Genomic DNA, 24,809 nt, shown 5'->3' on the forward strand with positions numbered 1-24,809 from the left:
CCTGCCGTGTACGTTCCTGGCTCTCTTTTAGTATGGAGGGACTTCTCAATGCTGACAGTTGCTTCCCCAGATTCAGAACCTGGGCTTCCAGGGAAACAATGCGCTTACATTTTGCACAGCAGTATTCACCCTCGATCAGATGATCAAGGAACGCATACATGCTGTAAGATGTACAAAGAGTCACCTCCTCCACACCCGCCGGGCATCGTACTTATTAAATCTAATGAGGATTGGGGATATCGTGTCCAAATTACCTAACAACTAGCTACTCAACTGACTCAACCTAACAACTAATACTCAAGACAATACACAGGTACTCGCAGACCTACGTGCACTCGCAGACCACTCGCAGACCTACGTGCACCCACAATACACAAGTATACAGTACACAATACAGAAATACTAACGATCCACACACACTACTCAGATTACACTCAGGTACTCACACTACACAGGTACTATGACCCCTGTCATAATCTCCTGTTTTAAACTCTGGTTTTAAATCACCACTTAGACCAGTTCCACTTGGACAGAGTTCCAGCAGACTCACAAATGAGCAGGCTCAATATGAGTTATACACAAGGTTATATAGGCCTCAAGCACCTGTGAGCAATTAAACACTCCCCTTAATTAGTAGGCTGAAGGAAGCAAAGAAAAAAAAAATAGCTGTTTAAAAAGTGTCAGAAAAGGGTGTTAAAAAGCTACAAGGAAAAGCCCCAAAAAGAACCTAAAAATGCAACCCAGCAATCAAAAAGCAAGACTTGTTCACTCTCCACTCAAGGTCTCCACCCTGGTTTTAACTCACCACTTAGACCAGTTCCACTTGGACAGAGTTTCAGCAGACTCACAAATGAGCAGGCTCAATATGAGTTCTACACAAGGTTATATAGGCCTCAAGCACCCGTGAGCAATTAAACACTCCCCTTAATTAGTAGGCTGAAGGAAGCAAGGAAAAAAAAAACTAGCTGTTTAAAAAGTGTCAGAAAAAGGTGTTAAAAAGCTACAAGGAAAAGCCCCCAAAAGAACCTAAAAATGCAACCCAGCAATCAAAAAGCAAGACTTGTTCACTCTCCACTCAAGGTCACCACTCTGGTTTTACCTCTCCACTTAGACCAGTTCCACTTGGACAGAGTTCCAGCAGACTCACAAATGAGGTTCTCATGTTTGGGGGAAAGAAGAAAAGGGGAGTAGAAAAAAAGGGAGTCATATTTTGTTATTGAGCTGGTCATAATGGATAACACGGGTCACATAGCATATAATGTTAATGTAATATGTTAATATAGATAGATGACAGTGTTAAAGAGATATTACAGAGAGAAGATATATATATTTTTTTTAATGAAATGTAATATGATCTGTGTAAAAAATAAATAATTAAAAAAATAAAATAAAAAGGGCTGTAAATAAAGCTGCTGCTAGTAATCTCTCTTGACAAATCTTGTTGATCTTCTAAATCCACATAGCATTCAGCTGTGGGTAAAGCTGGGGTATCCTTGTTCTCATCTTGTAGTGGATTTACACTAATACCGAAAATGTTATAATTATTTTTAAACAAATTTTTACTGTAAATGGTTTAAGAGAATTTGGTTAATGAAATTAGTCAATCCATGATTAAAACTGACAAATTGTTATGCTATCAGTCTGCTATAAAATTACTTTGAACCCCAAAACAGTATATATTTTTTTAAAGCAGAGGCCCTACAGAATAAAATGGTGGGTGTTGCAATTTTTTTTTCACACAGTATTTGCACAGCGATTTTTCAAACGAAAAAAAAAACTTTTTTGAATTTTTTTTTTTGCAAAATCTTTTTTATTAAATGTTTCACTTTTTTGAATTTTAATGCACAAAAACACACTATATTACCCAAATGTTTGGTATAGTATAAAAGATGATCCTATGCCAAGTACATAGATACCAAAGATGACATGCTTTAAAATTTTGCACTCCCGTAAAGTGGCATACATACATTTTTAAAAGCCTTTAAAAGCCTTTACAGGTTATCACAGGAGGTCTACTACTAGAATTACTGTCCCCATCTGAGGTACCTCACATGCATGGTGCAGTTGCTGTTTACATACGACACTGATGCTTGCGTTCATGTTTTTTTATTTTTATTTTTTTATTATTTATTTTGCTTTTTTATTTTATTTTTACACTGTCCCTTTCATTTTTATTTTTTTATCACTTTCATTGTTATCACAGGGAAAGTAAATATCCCCTATGATAGCAATAGGTAGTGAAAGGTACTCTTTTGAAAAACTTGGGGTCTATTAGACTCTAGCTCTCTCCTCTGCCCTTAAAGCATCTGACCACACCAAGATCAGTGTGATAAGATGCTTTCCCTTTATGGAAACGGTGCTGTTTATATCGGGTGAAACTGAAGTGATGAAATGCTCGTAGTTTCCAGTTTCTTAGGCCATAGAGATAATTGGATACCTTCTGGTCTTCGATCAGCCCTATGGTCAGCTGGCGGAACCACCGGCTGCATTTGCGGGTTCCCCGGTGGCACAGGAGAGCTCGAGAAAACCATGAAAGGCGACGGGGGGGGCTGTCCCCTCCCACTGCTTGTAAAAGCAGTCTAGCGACTAATTAGCCGCTAGGATTGCTTTTACATGAAAGCCGACCAACAGCTGAAAAAAGATACCAAGATGATGTCTATGCCTGTGTGGTATGCCCACCAATAACATACCGCCCTGCATCTACCCACTTCTAATGATAGGCATACATGCAATTTAAGTTTTTTTTTTGTACAGATTCCTCCACTCACATTGATCGATGTGGATGAAGAAATCTCTGCCAAGAAAAGAGAAAAAAAATATATGCCGAAGCATAGGAGTGATCCACCCTCTGTCCACCCGGCATATATGCTTTCGCCAACAAATTTATAAGTACCTAGTGTAAATCACAGGTAAAAAAGCACCTGGTTGTCAGTGACTGTTTGAACCACTACAAAAAAATGTAACTGCTAGTGCTAGTAGAGATCAGGCCAGACTTTGCTGATTCTGCGGTTTTGTGTGCTCTGTATTGGAAGTGACAGTGATCTACTGATACTGCACTTGTTTGGGGGGGATGGCTGAATGCAGGTGATGGCAGGTTTCGGCGCTGATCCTGCTAACGCTGCATTTTTGGGAACACCATACTACTGGAGACGCTAGTATAGTTCTGATCTGATCAAAGATATAGATCCATTCAGATTATGCTAGTAATGGAGGTGTTTCGTGTGTGTCTGTGTATTAGTGTTACTGGCAATCAAAGTGTTAACTTTTCTTAGTGAATATGTGGTGGGCAATCTGACGCTGTCTGGGATTGACGCTAACTGACGCTAACGCTGACTAGCATCACCCGTGACACTAATACAGTGATCAGAAATAAGATCTGTACACTGTACTAATGACACTGTGACAGGAAGTGAAAGCATTAACTGGATGGCAATCAGGGGGTTAAAACTTTATTAGGGAATATGTGGCGGGACCCAGACGCTATATAAGACTGACACTAACTGACGCTGACGCTAACTAGCCATCTATGGCGGGTACCCTAAACCTATCTGGGACTAACGCTAATTGCCGGTAGACATGTGCATTTCGGTTCGTTCTGAATCGAAATTTGGACGAATTTTTCATTATTCGGAAATTCGGATGCATCCGAATTTCTGAATTACAAAAGTAATGAATTTAAACGAATCTGAAAAAAAGAACAAATTCGAATCGAATTTGAAAACGTATTCGAATTCGGAAAAAAAATTCGAATTGAATTTGAAAACATATTCGAATTGAATTCAAAAACATAATCGAATTTGAAAACAAATTCGAATCGAATCTGAAAACAATAGAAATCGATTTTCTTTTTCTTTTCTTTTCTATTAGTTTCTATTCTATAATAGTCTTTTCTATTCCAATTCAAATTCATTCTATGAAGATCAAATTTGGTATAGAATGAATTTGAATTAGAATAGAAAAAATTTGAATAGAAAAGAATAGACTAGAAATTCGAATATTATATAGAATTAAATCGAATTTGAATAAAAAAGATTAGAATAGAAAAGAAAATAATAGAAAAGAATCAGCTAGAAAAACATATATTGTATTTTACTCTATTCTGCTCTATTGTTTTTCTATTGCTTTCTATTTTATTCTAATCTTTTCTATTTGAATGCAAATTTATTCTATGCGAAATTCAAATTTCGGAAAATGGTTATATAGAAATAGAATGAAATCGAATTCTAATAGAAAAGACTAGAATAGAAAAAACAATAGAACAGAATAGGAAAAAAAAAAAAAAAAAAATATATATATATATATATATATATATATATATATATATATATATATATATATATAAAAAACATCTTCCGGAATTGGAATTTGGTACAGAATGAATTTGAATTTGAATAGAAAGATTGGAATTCTATTGGAATTCGATTTCATTCTATATGAAATTCGAATTTCGCAAAATGGTTATATATAGTTTACTTTTTCAAATTCGGTCAAATTTTTTCGAATGTGGTAGAATTTTTTCGAATTTGATAGTTTTTTTTTGAATGCGGTAGAATTTTTTCGAATTTGATAGTTTTTTTCAAATGCAGTAGAATTTTTTCGCATTTGATAGCTTTTTTCGAATGCGGTAGAATTTTTTTCCAATTTGATAGTTTTTTTTCGAATGTGGTAGAATTTTTTCGGCTTTGATAGTTTTTTTCGAATGCGGTAGAATTTTTTCGAATTCGAATACGAAACTAAACGAATCCCAAAAACGAATGTAACTAATGCAACTAATTTAACTAAATGAATTTAGTTAAATAACGAATCGAAACGAAACTAAACACATTTTTTCATCCTGCACATGTCTAATTGTCGGTGATGCTATTTAGCGTCACAAGTGACACCAGTACAGTGATCACTAAAAAATCTGTACACTGTACTTAGGTTACACTGATGGGGCATGAAAGTATTAATTGGGAGGTGATCAGGGGGTTCAATGTGCCAAACTGTGTGTCCTGGTGTCAGGTAACCAGAGTTTAGTGCCACTTTAGCATCTACCTCCTCCTATATGACAAAATTATTTTCAGTAATAAAACATAATAATAATGGTCGGAAAATAAACCAAGACAGCAAAAATGGTAGCCATTGGTGGTCAGTGTTGAAAAGCCTCCTAACCCTGGAGCTTGGTATGGTACCCTCTTATAACGGTGGACAGGTCAAGAATATTGTTGTAGTTATTCTCATCTTTTTATTCCAGACATCGGAGGAAGTGGTGGCCACAATGACGGGCTTTAGGGCTCCTGAGGTCGCAGAATTGAATTCCACAGGTGAATTAGCTAAATGGGATGTTAACCTTCCGTCTTCAATTGACTGGAGAAAGAAAGGCTGTGTCACAAATGTGAAGAGCCAGGTATGTCACATTTACAGAAGTTTTCCACTTCAAACTAGAGTTGTACCCACTTCATAATCCTACATAAAGTCCTAATCCTACCATAAGGTCCCAGTCACTTGTACTTCTCCTTAAAACACACTGTTGTATATTACTGTGGAAGGTATATGGAAAACAAGAGCATAACACCATTGGTTCAGGATTCCAAGAGTACTTATTTCAGCATAGAAGTCCAAAGACAAGAAGCCAACACTTTTGTAGGGATATGGAATGTCCTTTCCTTATGGCCTTTGAGTCCCCTTTGTGTTAGAGAGTTGTTGTGCTTTACAGAAAGGACTTATGTTCGCAATGAGAAATTAAACCAATTTTGGATCCAGTGCCTCCCACCTACACCTTTTCAGACTGTGTATATGTAGCAGAGTCTCCATGGTGACCTCCAGAGTTAGGGAGAGCTGACATCCTTCCTTGTAAAAGTGGGTTACCAGGCATGGTGGGTATAATACAAGATGAAATGATGGGCGCCATTCATTTTTTGAATGCGAACAAGAGATTTATTGTCTCTTAACAAGAACTGTGGGACAGCGGGTTAGGGCCAGGACACCCTTAGGTAGATGCAATGTTAATTGGCAGACTCCAAAACACTATAGGAAGACAGCTATACAGGGAAAGGCCTCCAGCCAGATTCCACGTCTGTAAAATTAGGATCACTGTCTCCTATGACACTGAACTTGTAACAGTTACTAAAGGTAGTAGTAAATAACTTGGTAAAACAGAACAGTCCGTTTCTTATCTCACAGTATCCCACTGTAGGTCTTCAATCACTGAGCTCCCAGTCTCTCACTAGACTTCCAGATCTCAATCGTCGATGGATCTCCTGAGCTTTTCTACAGCTATCCAACTGTATACTCCTCAAGCGTCACCCCCGCTAACCTGCTGGGTCCCTGCCTTGGCACTCGCTGATGCTTTCCCACTTCTTCACCGTCCCCAGCTGGTGAGAATACTGCTCTGGTATTTGCTCAAGCTTACTCACTGTAGTCTCCGGTAATAAGGTGGATGGTCCCTTAGTGGCGACTGCTTCCCCTTTACTTCTGACCACAACTGGTTCCCCGTCCAACTCGGTTGGACTCCAATCCTGCAGTCCTAACCCTACGCTGCTTCTCCTGCTCCTGGATAGGCCTCAGGCAGCCTAGCAGCCAGGTGCCCCCGGGATAGGCCTCAGGCTTCTTGCCCAGCAGGGGCAGGGCAGGGCGAAATAACACATATCCACCTAGACAGCCGTCCAGGTGGCACAGAACCACGATCACCTGACTCCACCCAAATAAATAGGCTCTCCCAGCAGGCCAAGGGCCTAAAGAAACCCCTGCCTATTGGCTGAGACACCCCATCCATTCATGATCTGTCCTTGCTATGCCCTTGTCTATCTATCATAACCATATGGAATTAGACACCAAACTACTTGACTGTAAATAAAATAAGTATATTATTGCAAGGCAAAAATAAAAAAAACAGTGCACAAGGACAGTAAGTAGGTAAATAGTCCATTTGAATGCACTGACATGTACCCCACACTAAGATATGTCAGTTTTTCCGATCACAGTGACCCTAAGCTAGATCTAACTGGTATCAGCAGCACTGGTAAAGGAGCAGCATTAAACAGTGAACCATTTGAATCATGAACAACATAAATAGAAGAGTCTTACAGTACCTCTTATGCAGTAAATCACTAGCAGTTGTATCAAAGTGAACTGTATATATATATATATATATATATATATATATATATATATATATATATATATATATATATGTATGTATATATATATATATATATATATATATATATATATATACACAGTATCTCACAAAAGTGAGTACACCCCTCACATTTTTGTAAATATTTTCTTCTATCTTTTCATGTGACAACACTGAAGAAATGACACTTTGCTACAATGTAAAGTAGTGATTGTACAGCTTGTATAACAGTGTAAATTTGCTGTCCCCTCAAAATAACTCAACACACAGCCATTAATGTCTAAACCGTTTGCAACAGAAGTGAGTACACCCCTAAGTGAAAATGTCCAAATTGGGCCCAAAGTGTCAATATTTTGTGTGGCCATCATTATTTTCCAGCACTGCCTTAACCCTCTTGAGCATGGAGTTCACCAGAGCTTCACAGGTTGCCACTGGAGTCCTCTTCCACTCCTCCATGATGCCATCACGGAGCTGGTGGATGTTAGAGACCTTGCGCTCCTCCACCTTCCATTTGAGGATGCCCCACAGATGCTTAATAGGGTTTAGGTCTGGAGATATGCTTGGCCAGTCCATCTCCTTTACCCTCATCTTCTTTAGCAAGGCAGTGGTCATCTTGGAGGTGTGTTTGGGGTCGTTATCATGTTGGAATACTGCCCTGCGGCCCAGTCTCTAAAGGGAGGGGATCATGTTCTGCTTTAAAATGTCACTAGATTGGCGCAGGGCGAACGTGGTGCCTATATTTAAAAAGGGATCAAAGTCTTTACCAAGTAACTATAGACCTGTTAGTTTAACTTGTATAGTCAGGAAGATAATGGAGAGTTTAATAAAAGACCACATAAACGAGTTCTTGCTGGAAAAAAACATTTTAAGCAACAGACAGCATGGATTCATGAAAGACAGAAGTTGTCAGACAAACCTGATTTCTTTTTATGAAGAGGTAAGTAAAACCTTGGACAGAGGGGTGGCTGTGGACGTGGTATACTTGGATTTTGCAAAAGCATTCGATACAGTTCCCCACACGCGGCTCATGTGTAAGGTAAAGTCTACAGGCTTGGAAATATCAGTTTGTAAATGGAAAACTGGCTAAAAGACAGAATTCAGAGAGTAGTGGTTAATGATTCTTACTCTGAATGGTCTAGGGTTATCAGTGGTGTACCCCAAGGTTCAGTGGTGGGACCCTTACTTTTTAATATCTTTATAAATGATATTGGGTCTGGGATCAAAAGTAACATTTCTATCTTTGCAGATGACACCAAGCTATGCAGTGGAATAACGTCCTTACAGGATGTCTCCAATTTTACAAGGCAACCTCAATGCACTGTCTAATTTTGGCGACTGTGTGGCAGATGAGGTTTAATGTTGAGAAATGTAAAGTTATGCACTTGGGGGCTAAGAATATGCATGCATCATACATGTTAGGTTGAGTACAACTGGGGGAATCCGTGGTGGAGAAGGATCTGGGGGTTTTGGTAGATCATAAGCTCAATAATAGCATGCAATGCCAAGCTGCGGTTTCCAAAGCGAGCAAAGTCCTTTCTTGTATTAAAGCGGAGTTCCACACAAAAATGGAACTTCCGCTTTTAGGAACCGCAGGCCGCTCATGCATGGGACGACGTCAATAGACGTAGCCCCGGCAATGTAGATCCGCGCTGTTGCCGTCATTTGGCAATGGCCCGGATCTGGAGAGGTTAAGAAAGGCCTAGATACTTTCCTAAATGCACATAAAATAACTGGGTACTAACATTTATAGGTAAAGTTGATCCAGGGAAAATCCGATTGCCTCTCGTGGGATCAGGAAGGAATTTTTTTCCCCTGCTGTAGCAAATTGGAGCGTGCTCTTCTGGGGTTTTTTGCCTTCCTCTGGATCAACTGTTGGTATAGAATTGAGTATATATTATATTTTTATTTTTTATTTTATTTATTATTACTATTTTTTTTTTTTTTTTTATGGTTGAACTGGAAAGACTTGTGTCTTTTTTCAACCTGACTAACTATGTAACTGTAGCAATAACTCTCGGTGGAGCTGCTGGTTTAAGCGGGCTGTTACCGTCACCTTCTTTACCTTTATTTCAGCAGAACCGGGTCTAGGGTCCCGTTGAGTTTACCATAAACGATGTAGGCACCGGACACTTGAATATCTTTTCCAATGCTTTAATAAACGTAAATTGAAGGAAGTAGCAGGAAAGAGGTTGAAGGAAAGTTGCAGGGAAGATCAAATACCTTTTCTTAATGTTCTTTGGGTAGCATTAGGGATTGAAAACTTGTAGCGGAATATACTCTCTCTGTAGAGTTGAATCTTTGCCCGCCTGGATAGGTTTCTCTCACTAACCTAGCAGCCAGTACGCAGCACGAACAAAAGTCTCTGCCACAGACTTGATTGAAACAAAACCCGTACGATCCTCTGCCACAGGATGTATTGGTTTACGATGAACAACGAAACACAGCACTCAGACCTTTAAGCCAACCCGGCAGTACTATGCGGTAGGATTACTTTAGGATACGTCCTCCAACTGAGTCACCAGGCCCCTCTCCAGACCAGCACTCTGCATGATCCTTCCATGACGGGTCCTCCCCTGGGATCTTCTCAGTTGTCCAGCTTCTTCACACAGGATAGACAGCTCAGGACCATTCCTCTGCTGCTGTGGTAGGCCCCAGACAAGCCTCTGGGCCCACCCACAAGCCGCAGCGCTGTGGGCCTCCAGATCAGAGGACCACGAGGTAGTACTCTTAGCGCATACCTGTCGGCCAGGAGGGCCAGCAGGTGGACGGAAAAAAAACCCCGAAACATGGCGTCTGTCCCATAAATACCCTCTCCCAGAATGCAACTCGGAGGACCACCTCCACCGAGTTATCTCCGGGACAGAGGAGCACTTATACACTTCAACGTGTTGCCTTTCCAACACTGGCCCATAGTAACAACGACACCCACAGGCACAGTGTGAAATTACATGCAACTCAGCCGAGCTGGAACAGAGGCAAATCTGACTATGTATGAACAGATAACCCACTAAATTTACCTATCAGCAGTAGATTAAAAATCTACCAGCGCTACATAACTATGTCACAGTACATGTTGGCATTCATGGTTGCCTCAATGAACTGTAGCTCCCCAGTGCCAGCAGCACTAATGCAGCCCCAGACCATGATACTCCCGCCACCATGCTTGACTGTAGACAAGACACACTTGTCTGTGTACTCTTCACCTGGTTGCTGCCACACACGCTTGACACCATCTGAACCAAATAAGTTTATCTTGGTCTCATCAGACCACAGAACATGGTTCCAGTAATCCATATCCTTAGTCTGCTTGTCTTCAGCAAACTATCTGCAGGCTTTCTTGTGCTTCATCTTTAGAAGAGGCTTCCTTCTGGGACGACAGCCATGCAGACCAATTTGATGCAGTTTGCGGTGTATGGTCTGAGCACTGACAGGCTGACCCCCCACCCCTCAACCTCTGCAGCAACGCTGGCAGCACTCATATGTCTATTTCCCTAAGACAACCTCTGGATATGATGCTGAGCACGTGAACTCATCTTCTTTGGTCGACCATGGCGAGGCCTGTTCTGAGTGGAACCTGTCCTGTTAAACCGCTGTATGGTCTTTACCACCATGCTGCAGCTCAGTTTCAGCGTCTTGGCAATCTTCTTATAGCCTAGGCCATCTTTATGTAGAGCAACAATTCTTTTTTTCAGATTCTCAGAGAGTTCTTTGCCATGAGGTGCCATGTTGAACTTCCAGTGACCAGTATGAGAGAGTGAGAGTAATAACACCAAATTTAACACAACTGCTCCCCATTCACACCTGAGACCTTGTAACAAGTCACATGACACCGGGGAGGGAAAATGGCTAATTGGGCCCAATTTGGACATTTTCACTTAGGGGTGTACTCACTTTTGTTGCCAGTGGTTTAGACATTTATGGCTGCGTGTTGAGTTATTTTGAGGGGACAGCAAATTTACACTGTTATACAAGCTGTACACTCACTACTTTACATCGTAGCAAAGTGTCATTTTTTCAGTGTTGTCACATGAAAAGATATAATAAAATATTTACAAAAATTTGAGGGGTGCACTCACTTTTGTGAGATACTGTATAAATATACAATATACATATATATACTCTTGGGATCTGGTTGCCACAACAAAGTTACTGTTCAGTATATGGTGCCTGACTTGCTTCTTCAGCTGGCTAACGGTGGGGCCCAAGCTGTACAGTGATGCACGTATTACAGTCTCTTTAAGACTGCATGCAGTAAACTACTTTTGTTCTATTAGGGAAAAAAGGACAGTCTCTGGCTGTATTGGGTCACTAACAATGGGAGCATAAACACAACTGAATCCACTCACCAGTCCTGGTACAGTGTGAACCTTGTCCTGAACGCTTGGCGGTCTGTTAGCCATAGGAATCTGATTTGACAGCACCAATGTGCGAATGACAAATCGCGGAACTCGCATTTGAAATATCATTAATTGAATGACACCTCAAATCACAGTGCGAGAAAACGCGCTGCAATCGCGGCAATCCGCATCACGGGAAGCATGTTGCCCAAAAGAAGCTCCTGAACTTTTTTTGGGCGACATGCTTCCCGTGATGCGGGAAGGACTGCATATCCCATGATCCCTTGTGGCTGTAAGCTCTGATCTCCAATTGTCACTGCAATCCAGGACAGACAGCAATGGAGGGGGGCAGAAGTAGTAAGGCAGCCAGCTGGAGAAAGTGAAGGAGGATAGCAGGCACAAGAATTAACAGCCCATTCCTCACACATAGCCGGCGGCAGCACACGGCTACATTTGTATGGATGATACTTCTAGATGATACTTCTAGTAATTTTGCAGAAAAATCTATAATGATTTGCATTACTACTGTTCCTTTAGTTGGTGTCCTATGACCCTATAAACATTGTATAATCACAATGTATCTCATGTTCAGCATTGTACATATTTGCAGGGGCGTTGCGGCTCTTGCTGGGCTTTCAGTGTAACAGGCTCTCTAGAATGCCAGATGAAGCTGAAGACAGGAAAGTTGCAGTCACTGAGCGAACAGGAGCTTGTGGATTGCAGCAGGAGCTATGGAACCCATGGATGTCGGGGTGGATGGATGGAATTGGCCTTTGAATACGTCATTAATTATGGACTTGCACTAGAATCCTCATACCCATATCGAGGAAAGGTAACAAAACAGAGTCATGAAATACTATCACGCTCCTCTGAAAGATGTTTCTAAAGAACATCACCTAAAACACACATTACAGTGCCATTTGTTTTAAATCGGCTCCTCAATTAATCTAGGCGGCACACTGCAGTGCACCTGCGTTGTAACACCTCAGAATGCACAGGTGTGAACCATTGTGAAAAAAAATGGTCCATGTCCAGTTATATGTAGGTTGTGATGCCTTGGTAGCCCATTGAGAATCAATGGAACTTTCCCTTACACAACACACATTATATTCGCAAATACAGTGGAACCTTGGTTTATGAGTAACGCGGTTAACAAGCGTTTTGAAAGACGAGCGTTTTAAAAGACGAGCAACTTTTTTTTTTTTAATTCTGACTCGGTTTGCGAGTGTAGTCTCGCAAAACGAGCAGAATTCAAGCTAATGGGGTGTGCAGTACTGCATTTTGCCAAAGGTGTGAGGGCGCCGGGGACACTTGGAACGGTTCGGAGCCATTCGGAAATACTCGGAAACACTCGGAAATACTCTGTTCCTGAGTGTTTCCGACCCTTTCCAAGTTCAGCCGAGCTGTCCCCGAGTGTTTCTGAGGCTCTCCGCCCACCTCTGGCTACATGCGGTATTGCATGTAATTGAAGTCAATGCGGAATTAATTATCTTTGTTTCCATTGACTTTTATGGGGAAACTCACTTTGATATGCGAGTGCTTTGGATTACAAGCGTTCTCCTGGAACGAATTATGCTCGTAATCCAAGGTTCCACTGTACCATGTTGCATGTTCATACATAATCTGACAATCATGATATAATCTAAAAAGTGGATTGCATAGCATGAGATGCTATCTAATCTGAATAAGTAATTTCAGTCTGATAGTCTAACTATAAAGTAATTTAGGTCTGGGCTGAACTCCATAAACTTGTAACTGATGTAACTGGTTGGTGTTTGTAGTGACAGCAATGGATGCAAAAAGTGAGACCTGGAGGAGAAAATGGACAGAGGGGCTGCATGACTATGGGAGGAACAGGGTCAGGGAACGGTCAGCTAGGTCAGTGATGTGGGTAGGGGTGGAGACCTTACCTGATTGGAGGCAGATGTTTAAAGGGGCAGGGTCCAGAGGAGAGAGTCTTGCAGGGGGGTGTTTTCTGTAGCATTCCAAGAAGTCAGGAGAAGTGGCAACTTCAGTCGTCCCCCCACCTGCAGGTAGAGACAAAATGAGTGATTTGGAGGCCTTGTTGGCACAGGTCAGGGCCGCAGCTGTGGATCGGGCCTGCAGTGGCTGCAGCAGCAGCTATCAGACGTGCTGGAGGGGGTCGGGAGCAGCTCGCTCACCTGCCTTTTCTCCTCCGGCCGGAAACAGGCTAGGAAGTTTTGCTCTCCTGAGCGCCTCAGTCCATCCCTTGTCTCCCGGGTCCAGCATCCACATAGACGCCCCTATCATAGGGACCCTCCAGGGTCTGCTACTGGGTTTCCTGCTTCCAGTCCCGGCGGGGGCCCTGGGAGGAATCCTCGTCGCCGGCGGGACCCGAGGGGGGAGGACGCATCCTTCTCTTACTCTCCCTCCTCCCCCTCTCATCAGATGCTGGAGCTTGTGGCTGCCCTCCTGCTGAGGTGCCGAGGGGGGGCGGGTCGGCATGGGAGACGCTATTGAACGCGCAGTGGGGGGTGTCACAGCCCCTCAGCCGCTCCCAGTGGGAGGTCTGCCTTGGATGTGAGGGACCACACTGAGCGGGTCTTCCCCTGCCCGTCGCCGCCACGGAGATCTGGAGCAGTTGGCTCTCTCTGTGGATCCAGCACAGAGAGGAGCTTGGCAAGGCTACAGTTCAGCCACGAGCAGCAGGAGGGTTCGGGTGCCCTCTGCTGGTTCCCAAGTGCCGCTGCACCCAGTTCCTCACAGTGGAAGTCTGCCAGTGACTTGGGCTGGGGGACCTGTCCCCTTAAAGAGACAGCACGTCCCTGCTGCGGCTGGGGTTTTTAAGGTACCCCGCAGCTCATTATCCTTGATGCATCTCCATCTGCCCCCCCTCAGCATCTCGTGGCTGGGGCGGATGGAGATGCTTCCAGGAGCCATGAGCCAGAGTCGCCAGAACGCAGGGCACAAGGGACGCCTACACAGCAGTAATCTTCGGCTACATCCATTGAGGTCACCAGTGAAGATGATGACGAGCGGTTTGCCGGGAGGCGATCTGCTTTGTGGAGCCAGCTGGGATCCAGACAAGCGTCTGGTCGTGTCTTAGCGTGGCAGCAGCCTGGTAAGTCACTTTCTTTATCTATGTCTAATTGTCAGGGTGGGGCGGTTAGTTTAGGGGTTTCACAGGGGGTTCTTTTGGGTGCCAGGACAGCGGGGGGTTCAGGACCCCACAGATTTGCAGCTTGCTTTGGTATCTAAGATCAGGGCCCTGTATGCTGCGCCGTTTTTGGACACATTTTTTTCAGGTTTTCGGGAGTTATTGGCCCGTTGTGACCCACCTGGGTCTTCTTCCTCATCCCAAGGGCCCACGGGGGCATGGACCTCTGCCGCTTCTTCATTGGGTAATGTGGGCTTAGTGGTTCCATCACCGCCTCCCTCAGCGGAGCCAATTTTGGTGGGAGGGTCATCCACGGTTGAGCCTGATTCGCAGGGCCGCAGGGAGGCAGCCCCCGGGACTGGGGCAGTCGCGTCCTCCGTTGCCAGCATGACGTCCGCGTAGCAGACAGAGACGGCTGGGGGGTCAGAACCTCACAAGGCAAAGGAGTCCACTGAGGATAGGGTGAGGTTGGCGGATGTGGCGAAGTGCGAGATTTATGTGTGCTTTGAGGGCCCGCTGGGGGTCCATCTTAAGCAGAATGTCAGGGAAAAGATCTGGAAGGGGGAATATGTTGAAATATTCTCCCTTTTGCCGTTGGAGAAATTTATTATAGAAAATGGTAAGGCGGAAGAAAGCAAGAAAGGAGGCGGCTTATCCCTTGAACTCTTTCTAATTGGCTTCAGGCATTTGCCATCTTAGCCAGTGTAATTGCTATCCGCTTTTTTGTTATCTTGATGCCATTGGAGAAGCGTATAGAGTTTACAGGGGTACTGCTTGGCTGCGATATGATGAGCAGTTCTGCCAGCGCAAGGCCTTGCGGCCTCACTTGCACTGGGATCATAAGGACATTGGGCTTTGGATAAAGCTCATGGCTCAGACGAGGGCTCCGGGTCAGCCCTTTCTTGGGGGGGCATCGGTTCGGGTGCCGCTGGACAGTCGGCCACCCATAAAAGAGGAGTTTGTTGGCAGTTCAACGAGGGGTCATGCCGTTTTGGCGTGGCCTGTTGTTTCGGTCATGAGTGCTCCGGTTGCAGGGCTCTCCCACAGTTATGCCAAATGTTTTAAGAAAGGGAAGTCCCAACCCGGTGAGTCTTTCCAAGGTTTGCTGAGGTCAGCCGAACTGTCCTCAGGCCTTCCAAGCCATTTGCGAGGCTCTCCAGCGCCCCCCCGCCTCTGGCCACATACAGTATTGCATGGCATTGAAGTCAATGCGGAACAAATTATTTTTGTTTCCATTGACTTCACTGGGGAAACTCGCTTTGATATGCGAGTACTTTGGATTCTCCTGGAACGGATTATGCTCGTAATCCAAGGTTCCACTGTACTTCCTTTGATGATGCAGTGGGTTGGGTGCAACGTTATGGCCAGGGTTCGTTGTTGGCGAAGACAGATATTTGCCTTCCGCCTGCTGCCGGTTCACCCAAAGAGCCAACATTTGCTGGGTTGTGTTTGGGATGGGTAGTTTTTTCTTGACCGCTGTCTCCTGATGGGCTGTTCCATTTCCTGCGCATATTTTGAGGTCTTTAGCACCTTCTTGAAATGGGTGGTACGGGAGGAGACCCAGTTGAGATCGGTGCTACACTATCTCAATGATTTCCTTTGCATTGGCCCCCTGGATTCCTCAGTTTGTTCTGTACTGTTACACACTTTGGAATCTATTGCGACACGGTTTAGGATTCCTCTGGCACCTGAAAAAATGGAAGGTCCTTCCACTGTCATACAATTCTTGGGTATTGTCATTGACAGGCATCTAATGGAATGTCGCTTGCCAATTGACAAACTGGAAGATCTGTGTCGGAGGGTTGCCGAGATCAAGGCGGCGAAGAAAGTTAGGCTTAAACAATTGCAGTCTTTATTGGGTAAGCTTAATTTTGCCTGCCGCATTATGCCTATGGGACGCATCTTTAGTCATCGCCTCTGCGCTGCCACTTCAGGGGTACTACTGCCGCATCACTTCATCAGGCTCTCGCGCGAGCATGAGGCCGATCTAGGGGTTTGGGGTGAGTTTTTGGCCTCCTATAATGGCAGGTCTTTATGGATGGCTCCAGTCGTGTCGGCTTCCGACCTTGGCATTTACACTGCTGCTGCAGGCAGTCCAGGGTTTGGGGCTTTTTTTTAGAGTGCCTGGTGCCCTTCGGCGTGGCTCGAGGAATGGCAAGCAGCTGGATTCTTGCGTAACTTAGTGTTATTGGAGCTGTTTCCGATTTTGGTAGCTGTCAATATCTGGGGCTCTACATTTCGGGGTCGTCGAATTTGTTTTCATTGCGACAATATGGGGGTGGTGGAGGTTGTCCAGTGGTGAGCCGCCAGTGGTGCGCTTACTGCGTCACCTTGTCTTGCTGTGTTGAATTGTTTTGTGCAAACTGTTCATGTCCCAGGTGTTCTGAATTCCATTGCCGATTCCTTGTCTCAGTTTTAGTGGGAGAGGTTCCGGAGGCTGGCACTGGAGGTGGAGCAGTGGGGGGTTCCTTGTCCCAAGTGGCTGTGGAGACTTTGGAGTAGCAGGGGAGCTGTTACGTCGCTCTGTGGGTGTGGGTACCTGGGCTGCATATTCATCAGTTTGGGGTAAGTGGTCCGCATTGGTAAGTTTGGTCGGGGGTTGTTTTTCCACTCAGGATCGCTTAGCTTTGCTGTTGTATTTCATTGGGATGGAATTTACCCGGGGCACATCAGTTTGAAAAATGAACAGGGGTTTGGCCGCTTTAGCTTTTCTCTTCCGGATGCATGGCCTGAGTGATGTGACCAAAGACTTTATGGTGCGACAGACTAGGAAGGGATTTAGGCGCGGGCAGGTGAAGCCAGATACCAGGCGCCCGGTCTTGTTTGATTTGCTTCGGGATCTACTGAAGAAGTTGCCTGGGGTTTGCACCTGCTTATGCTGTTCACTGTAGCTTTTGCGATAGCTTTTTTGTGGCGTTGCGAATTGGGGAGTTGGTAAGCAAGAACAGGTGTGGTGTGGGTAGGCTACAATTCTCGAATGTGACAGTGGCTGGCCATTGCATCCAGATTCATATTGGGAAATTGTCTAAACTGTGTCATTGTTTCGGGTGCTGCCAGACTCGGTTTGCCCAGTTTCTTCTGTTCAATGTTTTCTCGAGGTGAGGGGGTTGGCACTTGGTTCCTTTTTGCTGCACGAGGATAGATCGTCCTTGTCTCGCTTTCAGTTTTTGTCTGTTTTCCACCGTTGTTTGGCTGTGGCTGGCAGAGAGGTTTCCCAGTTCAATACTCATTCTTTTTGTGTGGGGGCAGCTACAGAGATGGCCAGATGGGGTTTGGGCGTTCAAGTGGTGAGACATATAGGGCGGTGGGAGTCAGATCGTTTCAAGATTTATGTTCGCCCTCATTTGCTTTGAAGTTACATTGAGTGTTTTCATGTGGTTCTATATTTTCTTTTGTTTTTCTCTTTCAGATCTTCCTCCTGGTCTGGATCTTGGGAGATTCATATGTTTTTTGGGGGGCTGTGAGGGCTGATGCTCGGCCCGAGGGGGAGCAACTTGGCATTTCATGGAGTGAAGCTGTTCTTAAATAACTGCAGATTTGGGGCATGATGTGGGGCTGGGTTCTCCCCAAATTTCACTACTATTCTACAGTCGACAGGCCCCCAGATCTTTTAGTGCTGCGGGTTGGGGGTAATGATTCGGGGGTCCGGGCCACCAGGAACCTTGGCGAGAGATGTAAAATTTGACTGTTTGCCCTTGATGTGCAATTTTCCCAGATGCATCATTGTATGGTCGGATAACGGGGCTAGAAAGGTTTGGCGTTTTGCTCGCTCCATTGGTCGCCTGAACAAGGCAAGAATTAAGTTGAACAGGGAGGTTGGCAGGTTTGTGGCCCGGCTTGGTGGCGTAGTGGTTCGGCACCGGGAGCTAGAGGATCAGTCCGTCTGCTATTGGCGGGACGATGGTGTTCACCTGAATGCAGTGGGCACCGACATCTGGTCTTTGGGCCTTCAGGAGGGGGTGTTGAGGGCGCTGCAGGTGTGAAGGGAATGAGGTTTTCAATCAAGCTCATGTGGCGGATCAAGGGGTCTTTGGGGGGTCAGTGAGGAATTACATGGTTACAGGATTAGAGGGGCCCATCTAAGGTATTACGCTTCCACTTAGTTAGCGGTGGTTCTCCCAGGAGCTAGGTCCCCTGGGGGAGGGGAATATGGAAGTATCTGTGATTTCGAAACGTCTTCGAGCTGGTTGGGGCACAGCTTAGAGCATGGACCATTCCAGGTTAAATTGTGCCTTAAAACACCCAAAGACCTCTTGTTGTTGGGCACTACTTTATTGAATTTGCACTCATGGGTATGTTTTACGTGATGTTATTTTATTCTTTGGTTAATAAAAATTTGGCTGCTGTGGCCATATAAAACCCATGTCACTCAGTCCGTGTCTTTATTTTAATTGTAAGGACCAAAGTTGACGAATCCTTTAGTCAAGAAGAAGAGTCAGCAACATGCACTTGCAGATCAAAGATTTACATGGTTTTATTTGTATCACATAGGTCAAATACAGTCAATTTTTCAAGGCCTCACAGGGTCCCTTAGTCAAGGTGACACAGTGATAACAAAAACACCTTTAGGAAGCGAGCCTGTGGGGCCCCAAAACATTGGATGTGTTTGATCTACTCCTCTTCTGGTGCCTCTTTTTCTTATATGATGCTCCAACTCAGAATTTAGGCCCACGGGCTTGATGCAGCCTTTTATTTGTCACTTTGGAAGTGTCACTTCCATAACACTAATGATGATGCACTATTCCTCCCATGACACCAATGATGGGGCACTGTTCCTCCTCCTCTTGACCACAGGCAGCATGTATTTTACTTACTCCAACTGACCAACAAGCGTGATACATTGTCTTCTCCTACTGGCCACAGTCTGGCCCTCCTAAGGTTTGAAGGACAGTAAACTAGCCCTTTATTTAAAAAGTTTGGAGCCCCTGCTCTAAATAGTCTCACAGATCTGTGTCCCTTCCACAGGCCTTAGCCAGATTGTAGTCCATTTGTAAAATGTATTAAAATTAGGTTGTTTTGTATGATTAGTTCAGTAACACTAATGCCCCGTACACACGGTCGGACTTTGTTTGGACATTCCGACAACAAAATCCTAGGATGTTGGCTCAAACTTGTCTTGCATACACACGGTCACACAAAGTTGTCAGAAAATCCGATCGTTCTAAGCGCGGTGACGTAAAACACGTACGTCGGGACTATAAACGGGGCAGTGGCCAATAGCTTTCATCCCTTTATTTATTCTGAGCATGCGTGGCACTTTGTCCGTCGGATTTGTGTACACACGATCGGAATTTCCGACAATGGATTTTGTTGTCGGAAAATTTTATATCCTGCTCTCAAACTTTGTGGGTCGGAAAATCTGATGGAAAATGTGTGATGGAGCCTACACACGGTCGGAATTTCCGACAACAAGGTCCTATCACACATTTTCCGTCGGAAAATCCGACCGTGTGTACGGGGCATTACAGGTATTGTCCCACCCCAGCCTGTGACTGGGCTGTAAAAGGAGAAGCAGCTCATCTCTTAGTCATTCTCCTCCTATCAACATGCTTCTTGTACCTGAGAACACCTGTTTGCCTCTTTTTCGCTGCTTCACTCACCCCTCTCTGAACTGCATTACAGGGACTATAAGAGGCTGATACATAGCAGGTACTTATAATGCTTGCATTTAACAAAAATACATTTAATGATATATTAATGGCTGCAGAGCTGAAATAATATGTCTTTTATATATGCCTGAAGGATCCTGTACTTAATAATTTTGCTTGTATCCATTCACCAGGAAGGCACCTGCCACTTTGCTGGTACTGCTGCTCAATGTCGGTCTTATAAGATATTGCCATCTGGGGATGAACTGTTCCTTCAACAAGTGGTGGGAATTGTGGGACCTGTGTCTGTGGCAATAGATTCTTCTCAAAAATCCTTCCATATGTACAAAAGAGGTGTGTATGAAGTATTTGCATTGTGTAAGAAATTACTGTGCTACCAAAGCTGAAAGTAAGCTGCTAGCACCACAATAAGTCCCCTTTCACACTGGGACGTTTTTCAGGTGCTTTTGGGCTAAAAATAGCATCTGTAAAGCACCTGAAAAACACCTCCCCTGCAGTCCCAGTGTGAGAGCCCGAGTGCTTTCACACGGGGCGTTGCACTGGCAGGACGTTAAAAAATGTCCTGTAAGCAGCATCTTTGGGGCAGCGAAGGAACGGCCCGCTATCGGCCGAATAGTGCCGCTAAAACTATGACGGTAAAGCACCGCTAAAACTAGCAGCATTTTACAGTCAACGCCCGCCCCAGTGTGAAAGCAGTCTAATGCCCTGGACACACGGTCGGACATTGATCAGACATTCCGACAACAAAATCCATGGATTTTTTCAGACGGATGTTGGCTCAAACTTGTCTTGCATACACACTGTCACACAAAGTTGTCGGAAAATCTGATCGTTCTGAATGCGGTGGCGTAAAACACATACGTCGGGACTATAAACGGGCAGTAGCCAATAGCTTTCATCACTTTATTTATTCTGAGCATGCGTGGCACTTTGTGCGTTGGATTTGTGTACACACGGTCAGAAATTCCGACAACGGATTTTGTTGTCAGAAAATTTTATAGCAAGCTCTCAAACTTTGTGTGTCGGAAAATCAGATGGAAAATGTGTGATGGAGCCTACACACGGTCGGAATTTCCGACAACAAGGTCCTATCACACATTTTCCTTTGGAAAATCCGACCGTGTGTACGGGGCATAACAGCTTGATAGGAGATCTAGATGTTCCCGAAAGAAACAAAGTTAGACACACACAAAAATGTACAGTAGCATCACTAAACAATTTAGGAGCAAAGCCTCATTCCACAAAAGAATGACACTCTTTTCCCGCATATTTTCCTTCTAATGAAAATGAACTAAAGTAACTTGAAAAGTCCATCCCTATCTCTGGGTAAATTATATCCTTTCAATAAAGGAAATCCAGCTAGCAAAAAAGTCTTTGAATTTAGAAGCACTGAGACGAATAAAATCTCTTGACCACGGAGATCTCTAAACACTAACACTATCTGGCTATATACCCCAAAGTTCTTTTTTTTTTCTTTTAGAAGAATAGAAGGCAACAGTCCCTTTGCATAATCACCAATAAAACCGAGGATCTGGTAATGTCAGTTTCTTCCCTAGTTTATCCACGGTGGTGATAAAGTAAACAATGTAGATTGTGCCGACCATAGTTCCAATGCAGCAAACATCTCTTAAAACGTTCATCCATAGTAACAGAATACCCAGCTTTCCGGAAAGGTTTTGGCACAGACAAATAGTCCCAAACAGCTTCACGGTACCATTGTTCCCGGTTGGCCTCAATTTCCTGCATAGTTTCCTGAGTAATGTAGGGAAATTCCAGACCATATTCTGTGGCAAGACATTTGGTGAGCACTCTCTGTAAACGGGCAAGTCTAAGCAAAGTTCTATTTTTCCCCAAACCAGGAGGCACACAAGAATTTGGTGATTTGCGCACCATGGATCCGATGGGTGTCGGCTCAAACTCAAGCAAACTAGCAACTTTAGACAATGTCTCTTTAGTAGTACTGTGCGGCTCCACACAAGGTGATGTCTTCCCAGAATCCATGGCTATCCACTCTGAGAAAGTGAGGGCAGAAGCAACATCTTCACCCTGGGCCTACAATAGTTCCTGTGACATTGTCTCAAACAAATCATCATAACCAGAGAGATTTGACATAGTCCGAGCCTTCTCATAAGCAATCTTCAGACTCTTCCGCAGCCTATTTGTATATCTTCGATGAGAGGTCTCTGAGGTGTAGTCCAGAGAAGTTCCGAAAGCCAGGTCCACTGGTAATCTAGCCTCTCGCCCAAACATCAACCGATAAGGTGAATATCCTGTGACGTCACTCTTGGTGCTGTTATACGCATGTATCAAAGCAGTGATATGCTTACTCCAATTGGGCTTTTGCTCAGAGGTCAGTGTCCCTAGCATATTAAGAAGGGTTCTATTAAACCTCTCCGGTTGAGGATCTCCTTGCGGGTGATAAGGTGTAGTTCTAGACTTCTGGATTCCCAATAGATCCAACAACCTCCTGATGAGCATACTCTCAAAGTCCCTCCCCTGATCTGAGTAAATCCTCTGTGGTAAGCCATAATGGACGAAAAACGTTTCCACTAGCGTCTTTGCCACTGTGACTGCCTTCTGATCTTTCGTGGAGAAAGCTTGAGCGTACCTGGTAAAATGGTCTGTGACTACCAAGATATTTCCCTGTCCACTCAAGTCGGATTCTAAACACAGGAAATCTATGCAAACTAAATCCATGGGACCTTGGCTTGATAAGTGAACCATCGGGGTGGCTCGTTGCGGCAAAGTCTTTCTCTGGATACACCTATGGCAAGAGTGACAGTAACTCTCCACTTCTTTCCTCATGTAAGGCCAATAGAATCTATCCTTTATCAGTTGAAGAGTTCTTTCTGTCCCCAGATGGCCATGACAATCATGCAGGGCGATTAACACTTTCTCCCTGTGTTTCTCTGGCAGAACCAGTTGCCACTTCTCCTCCAGATCTTCAGAGGGGCCCCTTCGGTAGACCACCCCTTGTTGCAACTGCAACCGACTCCACTCTTTATGTAACAACAGAGCTTCCCTCCGGGCACTTTTCAGGAGTAAATCGGGGTGCTGACTCTCCAAAGCCTCCAGTATCAAACTACAGAGTGGATCTTCCTGTTGATCTCTCCTAAGGTCTTTTCTCGATAACTTAGGTAGACCTTCTGCTGTAATCTGAGAGACATTACAGTAATACTCCTGCTGTAGTCACTCCAATCTCTTCAGCTCTGGCTCCACCTTTCTTCTGCTTTTCTGCTCCTTCACAAAGAGCTCTTACCCCTTCTGGGGCAAGCTGAGTCCAATCCTCTTGGGAGCTCAGGGGACTGTGGGGTCTTCTCGACAGCACATCTGCATCCCTGCTGCCCACTCCTGGCCTGTATTTCAGGCTGAAGGAAAATGTTGAAAGAGCAGCCAACTACCTATGGCCTGTGGCATCCAACTTTGCGGTGGTGAGCAAGTATGCGAGGGGGTTGTTATCTGTTTTGACCACAAATTCCGCACCATACAGGTAATCTCTCAACTTGTCCACCACCACCCACTTCAAGGCCAGAAACTCAAGTTTATGAGTGGGATAGTTCTTCTCAGCAGGGGATAGACTTCGGCTCACATAAGCAATGGGCCTTAATTGTCCATTATGATCTTGGTAGAGCACTCCACCGAGCCCATCTCGGCTGGCATCCACGTGCAGTTCATAGGGCTTGGCAGGATCCGCATAAGCTAACACTGGAGCAGTGGTAAGGCTCCACTTCAACTGTCTGAATGTCTCTTCACACTGCGGAGTCCACTGATCCTGAATAGACTCCTTCTTTCTGGGCCCTTCTTTCCACCTCCCAAGTTTCTCTGAATCCACATCAGCCTCTTCTTGATTCTTTAATAGTTCCGTGAGTGTGTGGGCTTTGCAAACCCCTTCACAAACCTCCGATAGTAGGAGCAGAATCCCAGAAATGACCTGAGCTCACATTCGTGGGCTTGGGCCAAGAGGTTACAGCTTCCAACTTCTCGGGGTCAGTTGCTATCCCTTCTTCAGACACAATGTGCCCCAGATAGTTCACCGAAGATTGATAGAACTGACACTTCTCCATTAAAAGTTTCAAGCCCTCATCATGTAATCTTTTTAGGACCTTTTCCAGTCGCTCTTCATGCTCTTCAAGCGTTCGGCAAAATACTATGATATCGTCCAAGTATACTAGGACCTCAATCAAGTTCATGTCGCCTACCGTCTTTTCCATGAGCCACTGAAAAGTTGCCGGGCCCCAGACAGACCTTGTGGCATCCGGTTAAATTCATAGAACCCCATGGGGGTGATGAAAGCAGTCTTTTCCCTATCCTCAGGACTCATGGGGATCTAGTAATAACCACTCTTCAAGTCTAATACTCTGAACCACTTCGCCCCTGACAGGCTCTGTAAGGCATCTTCTATACGAGGGGTAGTGCATTTATCGGGAATGGTCCGCCGGTTCAGGGTCCTATAGTCGATACACAGCCGTAGCGACCCATTCTTTTTTCTCACTACCACTATCGGGGAGGCGTATGGACTCTTGGACTCCCTGATAATCCCAGTCCTTTTCAGCACAGCCAGCTGTTTTTGGAGGTCCTCAAGATCTCCCAATGGGATCCTCCTGACCCATTCTCGAAAAGGTTTG

The 24,809-nt window shown here is 44.6% G+C and overlaps 1 protein-coding gene across 1 annotated transcript in view; it reads left to right on the plus strand.

Annotated features, from left to right (window-relative positions):
- LOC141117509 (cathepsin K-like) overlaps positions 1–24,809 on the plus strand; it is a 59,898-nt gene that overhangs the window by 14,370 nt on the left and 20,719 nt on the right. The window contains exons 4-6 of the mRNA XM_073610407.1: positions 5,237–5,389; positions 12,068–12,289; positions 20,358–20,517. Coding sequence (XP_073466508.1) covers positions 5,237–5,389; positions 12,068–12,289; positions 20,358–20,517 — 535 coding nt within the window. The remainder of the gene's footprint in view (positions 1–5,236; positions 5,390–12,067; positions 12,290–20,357; positions 20,518–24,809) is intronic.

This window comes from Aquarana catesbeiana, linkage group LG13, assembly GCF_042186555.1.
Source record: "Aquarana catesbeiana isolate 2022-GZ linkage group LG13, ASM4218655v1, whole genome shotgun sequence".
Classification (NCBI taxonomy): domain Eukaryota; kingdom Metazoa; phylum Chordata; class Amphibia; order Anura; family Ranidae; genus Aquarana; species Aquarana catesbeiana.